The following is a 13,885-nucleotide window of genomic DNA, read 5'->3' as shown; positions in this document are numbered from 1 at the left end:
TCTTCTTTTAAACATGAAGAAAAGGCTTGTTGGAAAGATATTTGGCTCAAGTATCAAAATAATCAATAAAAATACTGCTTATTTTGAAAATTTAGAAAAATCATATACAGACGGTATAAAAAAATCTAGAATAGCAGAATAAATATATTAAATTAAAAGATTACATTAAAAAATACAAGAAAATTTGCCATAAATTACGCGTTTTCTTTGTCAGATCGAGAATTTTTTCGAACTACATTCATTGAAAAAAATACACAATAAAATATTTATAAAGCATTTTAATGGTACTATTTTGCATAAAGTTACAGTATAATAAACTTATCTATTCCTAACTATTTAAGAACTTTAAAATGTAAACACGTGAATATTTAGAAGAAAATTAAAAATTTCAAAAAAGTTGTATGGATACACTGAGGTGCTAAATAATATATAAGAAAAATGGTGAATGGAACTTGGAGTATGGAAGCCTTCACATCACTCCACTAATTTAAGAATTGAAAAAAAAAACATTCTTTACAATCTTATTAATTATTTAAATTATTTCATAAATAATTGCTTACATACTTAATAAAACGTTTTATTAAAATCAAATATATCGTTTACTTTTCTAGAGATTTATCGATGTATATCAAATATTCGCCTACTTGGTATGTTTTATCTGCAACACTGATTTCGACGCTTTTTGTTTCTATATTTTTCTTAAACACAGAATTTACTGGAATCTCAGTTTTTCCTTTTAAAATATTTCCTGCTACTGGTCTAATTCTGGGTCCCAGGATCGGATCATTATACCGATATAACACGATCGAAGCAGGATCTAAACAAAATATATATTAAGAAATTTTTTATTGCCAATTAATTTAATTTATTGGAAATTCATCATAAAGAAATTTTATTATATTTCTTTACCTTTTATATAATTGTTTTGTTTTACAATGTAAGATATAATATCTGTAGCCGTTACAGTCGAAATTTTCATAGATACTTCAAACAAATTGCTACACATTTGTGGATTTGTAATAAACATTGTAACAGAACTTGCAGAAAAGTTAATGTATGGAGCACCTGGACAACATTCTTCTCTCGTTTTTTCTGGAGCTTCGTCCGTATATTTAATAATAATATCATAAAGCTGATAATAAATAAAAATATAGTAAATATACGTTAATTAATACATAAGACGAAAATTATGTAGAATTACTTACGCCTAATGTTTTTTGAAGATATTCCTTATTATTTTCGAGTACATCAAATTCGTTAAAATCAAGGCTCAAATTTAGTGCACTAACACCAATAATTTCCATCTTTTCCTTAATGAGCTGCACAAATGGCATTACCCTTTTCATATATTTTTTCAACTCAGCTTTACTGGAGAACACGGTGGCGAGTGTTTTATTATCCGGTAATTTATTTCCATTTTTCTAAAGAGTAGTAAAAACATGAGTATATAAGAACTCCTCAATGCATGAATAAATTATCGCTATGACTTACGTAATACATTTCCTTCATTATCGTAAGGATAACACTTTGCCAAGGAGGATAAGTTTTAGCTATCCAAATAATCCCTTGTGTAGGTTTTTCTATATCGTTTTTTCCCTTTTTGGATGTCATGTAATTTTTTAAAAGAATTCTAAATGTATGAGCAGCATCCATTAGATACTGAGATGATTTTATTAAAATTTCATTTACTTCTCCTGCCACTGGCCATGGTGCATCTACTATAAAGCCATCCTAAATCAAATTAAGCGATTATAAAAGTAATTTAATAAAATAATGTATATTTTTACTTTAGTGATAAAATATACCTTTTTAAGTAAGTCTCCCCATATATATTCGCAGACATGTGGGCAAATTGGAGATAGAAGAATTATTTGAATCTCTATATATTTCTTAATTAGATTCGGATTAACCTTTGAACTTAATTGCAAATATTTATCTCTCGCTGTTTGAAATTCGTAAAATCCTGTTCTCAGTGCTTCCTTGTAAAGCATTTTTGAATAATTTTTATCAGTTTCTCGTATTTTCAAATTTAGTTCGCTGCATTAAATAAATGTATCATTTCAGTTCTATAGTGATAAACGAAAAATAAAAAATAGAAATACCTTTCAAAAACTTTATCATGAAAATTCTGCAATCTATTGTCATTAAAATCATAATTTGTATTCAGTACATCTTTGACCCACTCTATAAAATTATACAATCTAAGAATTCCTGCTTCGGCTGTACTCTCAATGAAATTTGCATCCTCTATCGAATCACCAGCATCAGCTAAACAAAGGCGCGTGCCATCGGCCGAGTATTTTTGCACAGCTTCGGCAAGTGTTAAGAAGTTGCCTTCAGATTTAGACATCTATATTAAAATAATAATTAAAGCAACAATTTTATATAACGAAGCTTTTAAATAATTTTTTTAACGCAAAATTACCTTTGCTGAATTTAGAAGCAGATGACCATTTGCTCTTATCCCTTGTGGCCAAAATTTAGGCTGATTTGGCCATATTGCTGTATGATTGTAAAGGAAATATGTAAGGTGATTTTGTATCAGATCTTTTCCTGAAACCCTCAAATCTACAGGGTACCAATACTGAAATTCGTGCCTCATACGATCTAAAGTTGCTTTCTTTATATGTGTCTTAGGCAGTTTAGCGTCTTTGAAGAAAATATAGTCCCATACTTCCAAAGTCATATCACAGGCTCTAAAAAAAGAAACATTACGTCTTCTTATCTACTCCATTTAATTAAAATTTAATTTTTAAAAATTATATAACAATGCGTTATATATCTTATAAATCCACAAAAAATTTTATGCTATTTTGTTTAGCCAAAAAAGAATATTTTATAAAAGGTCTGACTGAAAAAACTACCTATTTCAAAAATTAAATATACAGGATTATGCTCTATTTTAACTACAATCCTTGAGGGTTTTTTTTCGGTTAAAGAGAAGTCCCTTAAGATTACAGTGCAAAAACTATGTAAATATAAAAACGTACAAATCAAAAATATATTTTGCCTACTTAAATAACATAATTTTGCAATTTCTAATAATAAATAACATTTCTATAATTATTTTGATAATCATTTTTCATAATTTTTTTCAAATTTTGCAATTACCTTTCTCATTACAAAAAATATCTAATACTCTTGAAAATACTTTACACTAAAATAAATATTAATATAAAATGTAATGTAAATTCGTAAAATTTTGATTCAAATTTAATTCATATTTGAATTAAAGAATTATCGATCTTAACTTACATATCTCTAAGGCTTAATCTCCTTTTTTCTTAAACCTAAGAAAAAAGAAGATTAAACAATCATAAAACTAGAGGGACTGATATTCTAGTGAGTCATAAAGGAACCCTGTGTCTAAATGACGGTTTAGGACTGATGTCGAGTTCTACTCGCTTCTATTGCTACTACTACTACTACTACTACTACTACTACTACTACTACTACTACTACTACTACTACTACTACTACTACTACTACTACTACTATTACTACTCTACTGTTCTGTAACTTTAATCTCATTTACCTTATTCCATACATATTAGGTTCAACTCCTTTAAAGGTTCCACCTTGCAAAAAATGCGCTATTGTGTAATAAGCCATATAAATAGTAGAATCAGATAGAGATTCTATCAACCAACTTTCGTCCCATGGTAATTTAGTGCCTAAAAAAGTTAAAATAAAAATAAAAATTAAATTAATTCTATTTCTAAATCTCTTATGACAGGATAATTTATTTTACCAAGTCCGTATGTTCTTGAACATGCATACTCATGTAACCAATCAAAACAAGCAAGGAAGTTTTTTCTAACTTCATCGTGAAAGGTATTCAGATTCTTTAAAGCCTCGAGCGTTTCCTTCTTCCAGTTTTCTTCTCCATAATCTAAATACCATTGATTACATAAGGCTACTACGCATTCATCATTTGATCTTGAAATAATAGTTTTTTCTGGTTCGTAATAAATTACTGCTTCACCACAATCAATCATCTCTTTCTGAATTAGTTTCTTAACTTCCTGTGTCTTTTTGCCTTTATGGGAACCTACTAATAGTATGCCATCGTAAAATCCTTTCAAATAAGCTATTTCCTTTGCTTCCATTAGTTTAATTTTATCATTTTGGGATTGAATCTTTAATTGATCATATAATGTTACTGCTAATAAATTTCCAAGTTCTGGAACTTCAATTATTGGAATCTAGTACACAAAAATATAATAAATTTCATAATTCTCGTCAATTCATAGTTAAGTAATTCATATTATAGACAGAGAATAGACAAAATAATGTGAATTCCTAAGAAATACACTTATTTTATTAATAAGAAATTAATCTATTTGTCTTTAATACAGTTTTTATCCTTGTCTCAAATAACGTTAACAATACGCTACACTATTCTTCTAACAAATTTTGCAGAATAATTTTTAAGACATATTGAAAAGGAAAGCTTTTTTTACTTTACCTTTCAAAATTTCTTACAACTCGATATATAAGTCAATTATATAGGAAAAAACATTAAAGTTTTGAAAAACAATTTTGGAAGATTGTGTAAGAATAAATTTCTTCTTTCAATATCATATGTATAATCAATTAAAGTATTTTCTGCTAAAATAATAGTACAATATTCTATTAATAACTATTTGAGCATTGTATTTATTTTTGAACAAGGGTAAAATTTATATTAAAGATAAATGGTAGATTAATTTCTTTTTTTTTTAAATTGCATTTCCTAAGTATTTATTTTATTTCCTGAAATAATCTACCTACTGGATTATATGGTAACACCATCTCGTCAGTGATTCCGTACTTCTCCCTAAGTGGCTGTTTCTTTTTTAAATCCACTAATGCAGCATAATCATCAGGAGAATCACTAGGAACGGAAGTTACGATGCCAGTACCCTTGTCTTCTTTTATCGTCAACATAGGTAACACATAAATCACCTTATTAAACGTGAGAGGAGCAGTCAACTCCAGTCCTAATAAGTCCTAGAAAAGTTTCTTACATAAAAATTTAAAAAATATAATCATTATCTGTTGAATAAACACAATACTTTGCCCGTCAGCTTTTGAATAACATCTATCTTTCCCTCTTCTTTAAAGAAACCTTGATAGGACATATTCCTTGCTGCACGTTCCGTAGAAATGTATACGTCTCCACATGCTAAATTATACGCTATATAGTTCATGTCAGGGTGAACCCAACAGTTTGTTTGACCATACATTGTTTCCGGTCTTAAAGTTGCAGCTACAAGGTAAACTGACTTGTCGAAAATCCTACAAATAATATAGTGGTTATTTTAGGAATTTAAAAGGCAAGAATTATAAAATAATATAAAAATATTACTTGATTTTCTGAGGGCATTGAACTTTCATTTTGATCAATGTATATTCCTGTGGTCCAACTCCTTCACCAGAGGATCTATCATGATCCATACAAGGTTGACCATCTTTTGGTGAATAAATAGTGTATCTCTTTCCATATTTAATTTTATTTCTAGATTTCAAATGATGGAACTGCCAGCGTATAAACGAGTCATAAAACGGATTTGCATCTGTTGTAATAAATGTTCTTCGCCAGTCTACCTAGAAATTTTAAAATCAGTTATATAAAACTCAGAAAATTATGCAAAAACAAATTATTTTTTTTTATCTTACATGAAGACCGATAGATTTTAAATCTCGGACAGCAAGTGGTGGAAAATATTCCAACCAATATGCAGCATCAGCAAACTTCTTGATTTCCTCATCTTTTAAGCCAAGAGTCTGCATAATTTGCCACTGATATTTTGCTGAACCAGCTTTAGCAATTGCCTTACTCTAAAGTTAACATCAATCAATTTTTCTCTTCTTAAAAATATCTGTTACACACTATGATAAAATTCGAATGATTAGAATTGTTTACCTTTTTTCCTTTACTCTTATCCTTTATCATAATATCGTCTACTTTTTCTTCTATTATCTCAATTTCAGGAAACTTAGGTGGATAACCATATGTTTCCATTTCTCTCTTTAATTTATCAGCACAGGCTTTAATGGGCATACCCGTGCAATGAAAGCCAAAGGGAAAGAGTACTTTCTTTCCTAAGAGGCGATTGTATCGAATAGCAAACTAAAAATACAAATATTTATTTCAATATTTGTTTCAGACAAGTGAGAATAATATAGAAGATGACAATTGAGACTAATATACAGAATAGAGAGAAGACGTAATGTATTTTTCTAAAAATTTTTTTTATTCATGTCTGTGTGTACGATAATAAACTTTGTAACAACAGAAACAATATCTCTTCCTTTATAACATTTCTCTCTTAATAAAATAAACAAAATTGAAAGACATGTTTTACTGTACAATATTATAATTAAAAATTATCAAAATTAAAAAATTATAGATTTCTTAAGTTTGTTATCATTTTTTCCTAATCAATGACAAAAAATTTTAGTCATGATAAGCTGAACTTTGATCTTGAAACCATATGCAAAGAGACAAACAATGAAAAATTTAACTTATACCTATGGTGAACTATACAGCAAAAATAATATTTTGTTATAGTTTTAGATAAATAATTTTTAGGCAAGAAGATTCAAGTAAACTTTTGCATAAATATTTATAAAGTTTTATTATCATAGTATATATATATATTATATATGATACTTAATTCATGATGTTATTTCCTCATCAATATGCAAATAAGTACTACAAAATATAACTTTTTGTAAGAATCCAGAATAAATAAAAAAATAAGTAACTTTCAAACCAATAAAAATTTAAATTTTACATGGATACTCAAATGTAATCACAAAACAATCTAAAATAAATTTTTTTAATTTTTAATAATGTACATATTTGAGATGTGACACATACATTCTTAACAACACATATTTGCCATATTTTTTTCACTACTACTTGTGAAGTGATATGAACATTATGTAAACATGATAATCTTTCCACAAATTGTATCTGCATTAAGTACAAGTGTACTGAATACAATTTTCCAACTTTTCAAAAATTTTCTCAAAAATAAAATCTTCAATGAAAAAAGTAAGTTTATTCTGTACTTTCGATTTATTTTTGTACAAGAAATTCCTCATCTGATACTATATAAACTTGTTCCCTTATATGAAAACATGATAGCAATCAGTGAGTTGTATATGTTTGTTCTCTGTGGAAAGACTCAAAGAATTTAAATTTGATCAAAAAAACATCTGATTTTTATTAAATTGCTATCTCACAGAAAGCAATGGCAAAATAGCGAAAATAATCTGCTATAAAATCCTTTTAACGGCCATTCAGAACTGACATTTAAACTATAGATCATATATCTGCATAAATTGTAAAAAACGGATATCACAAGATATGCTAAAAGATTGTCAACAATCCATTAAATAACAATAAGGATGTAAGATGTAAAAAAACTGTGAATATATACCTCACACTTTGTGAGTGAGAAAGTATGTCCAAGATGAAGAAGTCCATTCATGTAAGGATATGGAAAATTTGCAAAAAACTTTTCATCTGGTGATCTTTTATCTTGGTAAGGTGCATCCGTTTGGTATATCTTAGCAATTTCCCATCTTGCTTGTACATTTTTCTCAATTTCTTGAATATACTCAACTTTGAAAGTTCCTTTTCTTTCTGTCGCCTATTACATAAGATACTTTTAGATATTAATATAAAATAATATATATTATAATAAATATTAAAAGGTTAAGAACATAATTAGAAAGTTTTCTATATAAAAATCATGTTATTCTAATATATATTATTATAATAAATATGGAAAAGCCAAAAACAACACAATTCTTTTAGTAGCGTCATATTGTAAACAGTTTCAGCAAGAATTAAAAAAAAGAGAAATATAAATGAATTAGTAAATATAACATTTTCATAAAAACCAAACAAATCTAGAGATTTTATTTATTTTTTCTTTCTTTTAAATATTCTCAAAATATCTGAATCAAAGAACAACTGTTCTTATATCTGTTACAAGTCTAGAGACAAATTCTAATATTTACGCAATAAATAATTTGAAAATGAGAAATTTGTTTCTTGAAAATGTAACTTTTTGAACTTGTTTGATTTTGTCGGAAAATTTTCAATTGTACTTATTATATTTTAAACAACTGAAAATTACAATTGTAGAACCCGACAGGTTAAGATGCATAAATGTATGTATATTCTACATATAACAAAAATATAAAATTTATTATTCAATAATTATCTTTACTTACCATCTTAATCATATTTATTGCAGACAGCAGTATATAAATGTTACATATGTTGACGAACTGCACAACGTGAAACCGCACACACTAGCACACACCGAACACGTGGAGAACGCAGAACGTGAAATGAAACGATGGCAGTACTCACACTTTTACACGCTCAATCACACATACGTGATATAAGAATACGTCATTTTTACATTATGCACACGATAGTAGGTTTGTTCTTTTAAGCTAAACCTTAGGTCTTTAAGCCAGTATTCAATGGATACATTCAGAATTCAGAATCATAATCGTTCATTGAATGATTAAACAAAATGGAAAATAATTGGTTATTTTTGGATCCAACAAATTTTTAATTGCTACCTAGCCGCTCAGTGAACTACCTAATTGTGCTCTCAAAACTTTTTCTAAAATATTGTTGAAATTGTGTAAATTATTAATATTTTATAAAGTCAACATTTTTATTTTTGTAAATATACTACATAATTGTAAATTATAATTTTTTGTGCAGTATTTCGCACATAATTATAATAATATATAATTTAATAAATTTTGTTCAAGTGGGAAATGTATTATTGATAAAATAGGAATAAATAAAACAAAAAATAAAATTTTTTTAATACTTTGTACTATTTTTCTAAAAAATCCTTAAAAATAGTGTGACAAGAAATACTCTCTTTAAAAAAATCTGTATAATTCTTATATTAGAATTATTTTTTATTAGATTTTATTAATCTTCAATAATATAAATTAATTTCATTTTTTTTTATTTTATACTTTATATTATTAAAAGTATATATAGTACATTTATTTGTATCCTTTTACATTTGGGTGACAGGTTTTAAACCTAATAAACTAAAGCATTTTTCTAAAACAAGTGCAGTAACTTCAGCAAGTAAGAGGCGACCCATATTTATGTTCACAATATCACCAGATTGATTCTTCTCCACACAGTAGCATTTATCATAAAATTCTGTAAATGCGCATGAAACCTCATAACAAAACTCGCACAATGGATGCAAATATAGGTCTTCAATAACACCAAGAATCACATCAGGAAATTTTAACAATACTTTGGCTAGTTTCCATTCTTTTTCATGTTCCAATGAGATTGGAATTTCTTTCAAGCGTTGTCGCAATTCGTCCTTTGTAACCTTCGCCGTTCTGGCGATAGAACGAATTCGAGTTAAAGCATACAATAAGTAAACGGCTGTGTTGCCTTTATCATCCAGCATTTTATCAAATGAAAATACGTATTCGTGGTTTCTGTTGTGTACTAAATCGGCATACTTTATGCAACCATATGCCACAGATTCTTGAGCTGCTCTTAGCTCTTCGTCGGACAATACTTTGTCGCGCTCTTTCTCTTTCAGTTTCTGTAGTGCTCTCTTCAAGCCTGAACAATACAATACATAGTAATTAATATTTATAAAATAAAACAAAAAATAACAATATAAAACGTTTACTATATTAGTTTTAAAAAACTAAACAATTAAAGTCGCTTTATTACCTTCATCTAATAACTCGCTAAGTTTTACAGTATCACCAGATCTCGTTTTAAATTTCTTCTTGTCTTCACCTAAGACAACACCAAAACCAACATGATCCATCCTGTGAAAGCTCTTCAGGATACCTGCCCTTTTGGCACAGCTTTCTAGCATTTGAAAATGCAAAGATTGACCAGCATCTGTTACATATATCAACTGTAAAAGTATAAAAAAAGAATTTATAAAGCAATTTATTAATAGATTAAATATGTGACGCTTATAACATGTATGTGATACTTGCCCAATCTGCCCTTTCCTTTTCAATGCGATGTTTAATACAAGCCATGTCTGATGTGTCATATGTAAAACCACCATCAGATTTTACTATAGTAAAAGGTATCCCACTACCATGTTTTTCTCCCCACATCACCTTCCGCCCATTATCTTCTTCCAGCAGATTTTTTGATTCTAGTTCTGGAACTATTAATTCCATGTACTTCTGGTAAAATGATTCACCTCTTTCTATTAATTTGATATCCAATCGAGTGTACACTTTCTCAAATTCTGCGCCAAATATAAGAATAATTATTAAATTATATACTTTTTCTTTCAGAATAAATAATTATATGAACATAGCTGTTTGCTGTAATTACCTTGCCTAGACACATCGCAAATCATTTGCCATGCTTTCGTTATATCAGGCTCGAAAGCCTGCAATTTAACGACACACTCGTATGCACGTTTCTTGAATTCTTCATCTTCATCAAATCTAATTTTAGATTCTTTGTAAAAAGACTGCACATACAAATATAATATATAAATAGATATATTAATTTATAAAATAATTATCGCAATTGTCATGAGTAAAGTATTATATATACCAGGTATTTACTCATATTTTGTACAAAATATTTTTCTCTAAGAATTCTCCATTTTTTCCAAGAATTTTATTCAAAATTCCAAATAAAATAAAATAAAATTTAATGTAGCTTCAAAATAAATTAGTGTATTACATCTTTTAATATTTCTTAATCATACAAAAAAACCATCTAAGTTTATTGAAATTAAGAAAGTATTTTTTTTAAATAATATAAACTAAGAGACATATAACAATGTGTCTGTAATGATTTAACTCATTAAAAGTACAGAATTTGAAACTATTGCAATTTAAAATAATGTATTATCTTTTACTTTTTTAAATAAACATACCAGAATGTACATAAATGTATATAAATGTATATACCATATTTATTGCTAATTAATTAACATTTTATATTATTAAAAATAAGAAAAAATAATTTAAAAAAAAAAACATTTTTTTTTAAGAGAAAAATTGCATTTAAATTTAAATGTAAAATTTCAAAAAGTTTTCCTCTGAATTCTAATAAAATCCCATATAAATTCATTATTTTCAAGGATATAACAATTTCCTGAAAATTAAATACTTTGTTTAGTTTAAAACTTCAAAAATTTATTTTTTCCATTTTTTAAATATTTAGAGTCTCAAAAATAAGTTCGTAAAAAAATTTTTACCAATAAATAAAAATAATGATATAAAGATAGAAGTATTTTTTTTAATTATAGAACATAGATTGTTTTCAATGCATTTTTTCCAAAACTTTTTTTCAAATTGGTTGACAGATTTTTCAAAATCTATTAAATAAAACATTTTGTCAGTACAAATTAAAATCAATACTCGTTTTTTAATGTTACTTTAACAATTTGTAATATTTTTAATTTATTCTAGTTTAGATTATAATCACACTTATAATAACTAAAAATCCTTTCAATTTTTATTTCAGTTAAGTTAGAAGATTGCAATGTCAACCATCAACGTTTTTCTTTTCTCATTTTATTTTTAAATGTATGTAACATAAAAACTCATAAATCTTTAGCTGTACAAAAATTTATAGATATTCATTAAATATGTACATTGATAAAAGCCTAGAAAATATGAGTTTTCTTTTAAAAAACGTTTTTCTTTTCAAAAATGGACTACTTTTATATACTCTAGATTAGGATATTCCCTTAATTATCATATAATAATATTCAAATATCACATGATTATAATCACCTGAAGATCTTTAATTGAAGGTGCAACAGTTACATAGTTGGGGAACTTATCTTGAAGATGTGCTATCAACATACCAAACTGTGTACCCCAGTCACCTACATGATTGAGTCTCAACACGTCAAGTCCTAAGTATTCTAATAATCTCGCAATACTGTCACCAATTATCGTAGACCTCAAGTGTCCCACATGCATTTCCTTGGCAATGTTAGGACTAGAAAAATCAACAATCACTCTTTTCTTCTTGATATACGGAGGAGGAATTTCACCAGCCTTTAACCAACTGCTCAAGACAGATTGTCCAAATTCACGTTTTAAGTGCACATTTATAAATCCTGCACCAGCAATTTCGTATTTTTCAACAACATGAGTTGTATTCAGTTTAGACATAATTTCTTTAGCAACATCACGTGGAGTTATTTTAGTACCTATAAAAATAATAAATAAAAGTGGAACATATATACATCAAGTTTCATTGAATAGAATATTTAAAAAAGTATTTTTATCTAATTACCAGAATTACTTAATTGTTGTGCTAAACGCATAGCACCATTAAACTGATAATCTCCAAATTTTGGATTAGAGCTGGTAGTCACTATTACTGGTGGATCTGATATGTCAGGATAAGCAGCACTGATAGCCTTGTGAAAAACTGAGTGTAGATGATCTTGTATGCTCATCGTTTCTCCAGTTACAAATTCCATTTTACTGTCCAATTTATCTCTTTGCATTTCTACAGTCTATAAAAATTATTATTAAAAAAATATATTAAATAAAGAAAATCTTGAGCAAATTCTGTTAAAATAATATTAAGTTTCTACACTTAAAAATTTACCCTTTTAAGTATTGCTATCCTGTGCGTTAACTTAATATTCTCCTGTTGTAATTTTTCGAAGTTTTCCTTAGTTATATCATTCGGAATTTCAGTCGTGATGCTTCGTTGAAGCGATTCGAGTTGCTGCTTCAAACCGAGTATCTCTTTCTCCTACAATATTGAATAACATGTAAATTGCATAACCTCGTAACTATTCGAACTATCCAGTTACAAATTTTTAACATAACGACATAAATAGTAAAAATTAATGATTAAGGAAGTTTACCGCTAATGCCGCTCGTTCGTTTAATAAGTCTATATCTTTTTTTGACATCATTTTGACGTTTTTTTTCCTTCAAGAATCCTTGCTAAAAACGTGGTCGTCGTGGTCAGTTTGAAAGAAACACCGCCATAGATGTCTCTACACTGTAAGGCCGGATCTACAATAGGTGTAGTAAGCCTTATGCCATAAGAAATTGACTAATTATAATTGAATATGAGAAGAATAATCGAATATAATTGGTTTTCCTTATGGCTTAAGGCTTACTACACCTAGCGTCGATTTCACCAACTCCGGTTACCTTGGGTGCGTTCCGTTTTACGCATGATACGCATGATGCATCGTTCATCCTTGTTGTTTGTTGTTATTTGTCAAACGTTAAACGAGGATGAACAATGCATCATGCGTGAAACCGAACGCAGCCCTTAACCGGCCGGTTATTCCATTGGAATTGACCAATCGTATTTGTTGATAAGCAAGATTAACAAATGCGATTGGTCAATTCCAATGGAATAACCGACCGGTTATTCCATTGGAAATCGGCCCTTAAAATGCAAAAAATTTTGGGGATTTCAAGCAACGTGTAACCACGCGAACAAACCTACTGGGCTGCGTTCAGATTCCCCACCCGAGTGTTTCCAGGTATCATTTTATCCTTGTTATTTATATACTGGATGTTAAACAAGGATAAAACTACATCTGAGGACACTCGGGTGAGGAATCTGGGCCCCGATTCTTGAATTCATTCGCAAGAGAAACGTATTCGCAAATTCTGTTCTTACAGAAAAGTTGAAAATTTATTGGCTATCGTATGACTTTCAACCAATAAACTTGCAACTTTTCTGTTAGAGCGGGTATTTGCGCATACGTTTTCTTGCGAATGAATTCAAGAATCGAGCCCCTGAACGCTCCCCTGACTATGCTACGGTCCACTTGACGCTACAAACGTTTCGAAGCATTCTTTGATTGGTCAATTCGTAAAAATCTTTGTTTCGATTGGT

The 13,885-nt window shown here is 28.3% G+C and overlaps 2 protein-coding genes across 2 annotated transcripts; both read right to left on the bottom strand.

The window, feature by feature from the left end:
• Positions 1-263: 263 nt before the first annotated feature.
• On the bottom strand, positions 264-8,697 carry LOC105835837 (leucine--tRNA ligase, cytoplasmic). Its single transcript, XM_012679428.3, has 16 exons — positions 8,236-8,697; positions 7,434-7,646; positions 5,909-6,115; positions 5,662-5,823; positions 5,351-5,589; positions 5,058-5,280; positions 4,774-4,992; positions 3,752-4,205; positions 3,536-3,674; positions 2,426-2,696; positions 2,103-2,350; positions 1,806-2,037; positions 1,492-1,731; positions 1,206-1,421; positions 910-1,132; positions 264-817 (listed from the first exon to the last, which is right to left on the bottom strand). Exons 1-16 carry the CDS (start codon positions 8,245-8,247, stop codon positions 600-602), a joined length of 3,516 nt encoding a protein of 1,171 aa, XP_012534882.1. The 5' UTR covers positions 8,248-8,697; the 3' UTR covers positions 264-599.
• A 146-nt stretch (positions 8,698-8,843) lies between these two features.
• Positions 8,844-13,129, bottom strand: LOC105835838 (arginine--tRNA ligase, cytoplasmic). The gene is made up of 8 exons (XM_012679429.3): positions 12,891-13,129; positions 12,626-12,775; positions 12,305-12,530; positions 11,794-12,218; positions 10,373-10,514; positions 10,021-10,283; positions 9,743-9,935; positions 8,844-9,628 (listed from the first exon to the last, which is right to left on the bottom strand). The coding sequence occupies exons 1-8, from the start codon at positions 12,939-12,941 to the stop codon at positions 9,054-9,056; spliced, it is 2,025 nt and encodes a 674-aa protein (XP_012534883.2). The 5' UTR covers positions 12,942-13,129; the 3' UTR covers positions 8,844-9,053.
• Between the last annotated feature and the right edge of the window lie 756 nt (positions 13,130-13,885).

Source organism: Monomorium pharaonis, chromosome 2 (genome assembly GCF_013373865.1).
Source record: "Monomorium pharaonis isolate MP-MQ-018 chromosome 2, ASM1337386v2, whole genome shotgun sequence".
NCBI lineage: Eukaryota > Metazoa > Arthropoda > Insecta > Hymenoptera > Formicidae > Monomorium > Monomorium pharaonis.
The sequence above is the reverse complement of the archived record's forward strand: the minus strand, read 5'-3'. Positions and strand labels throughout refer to the sequence as shown.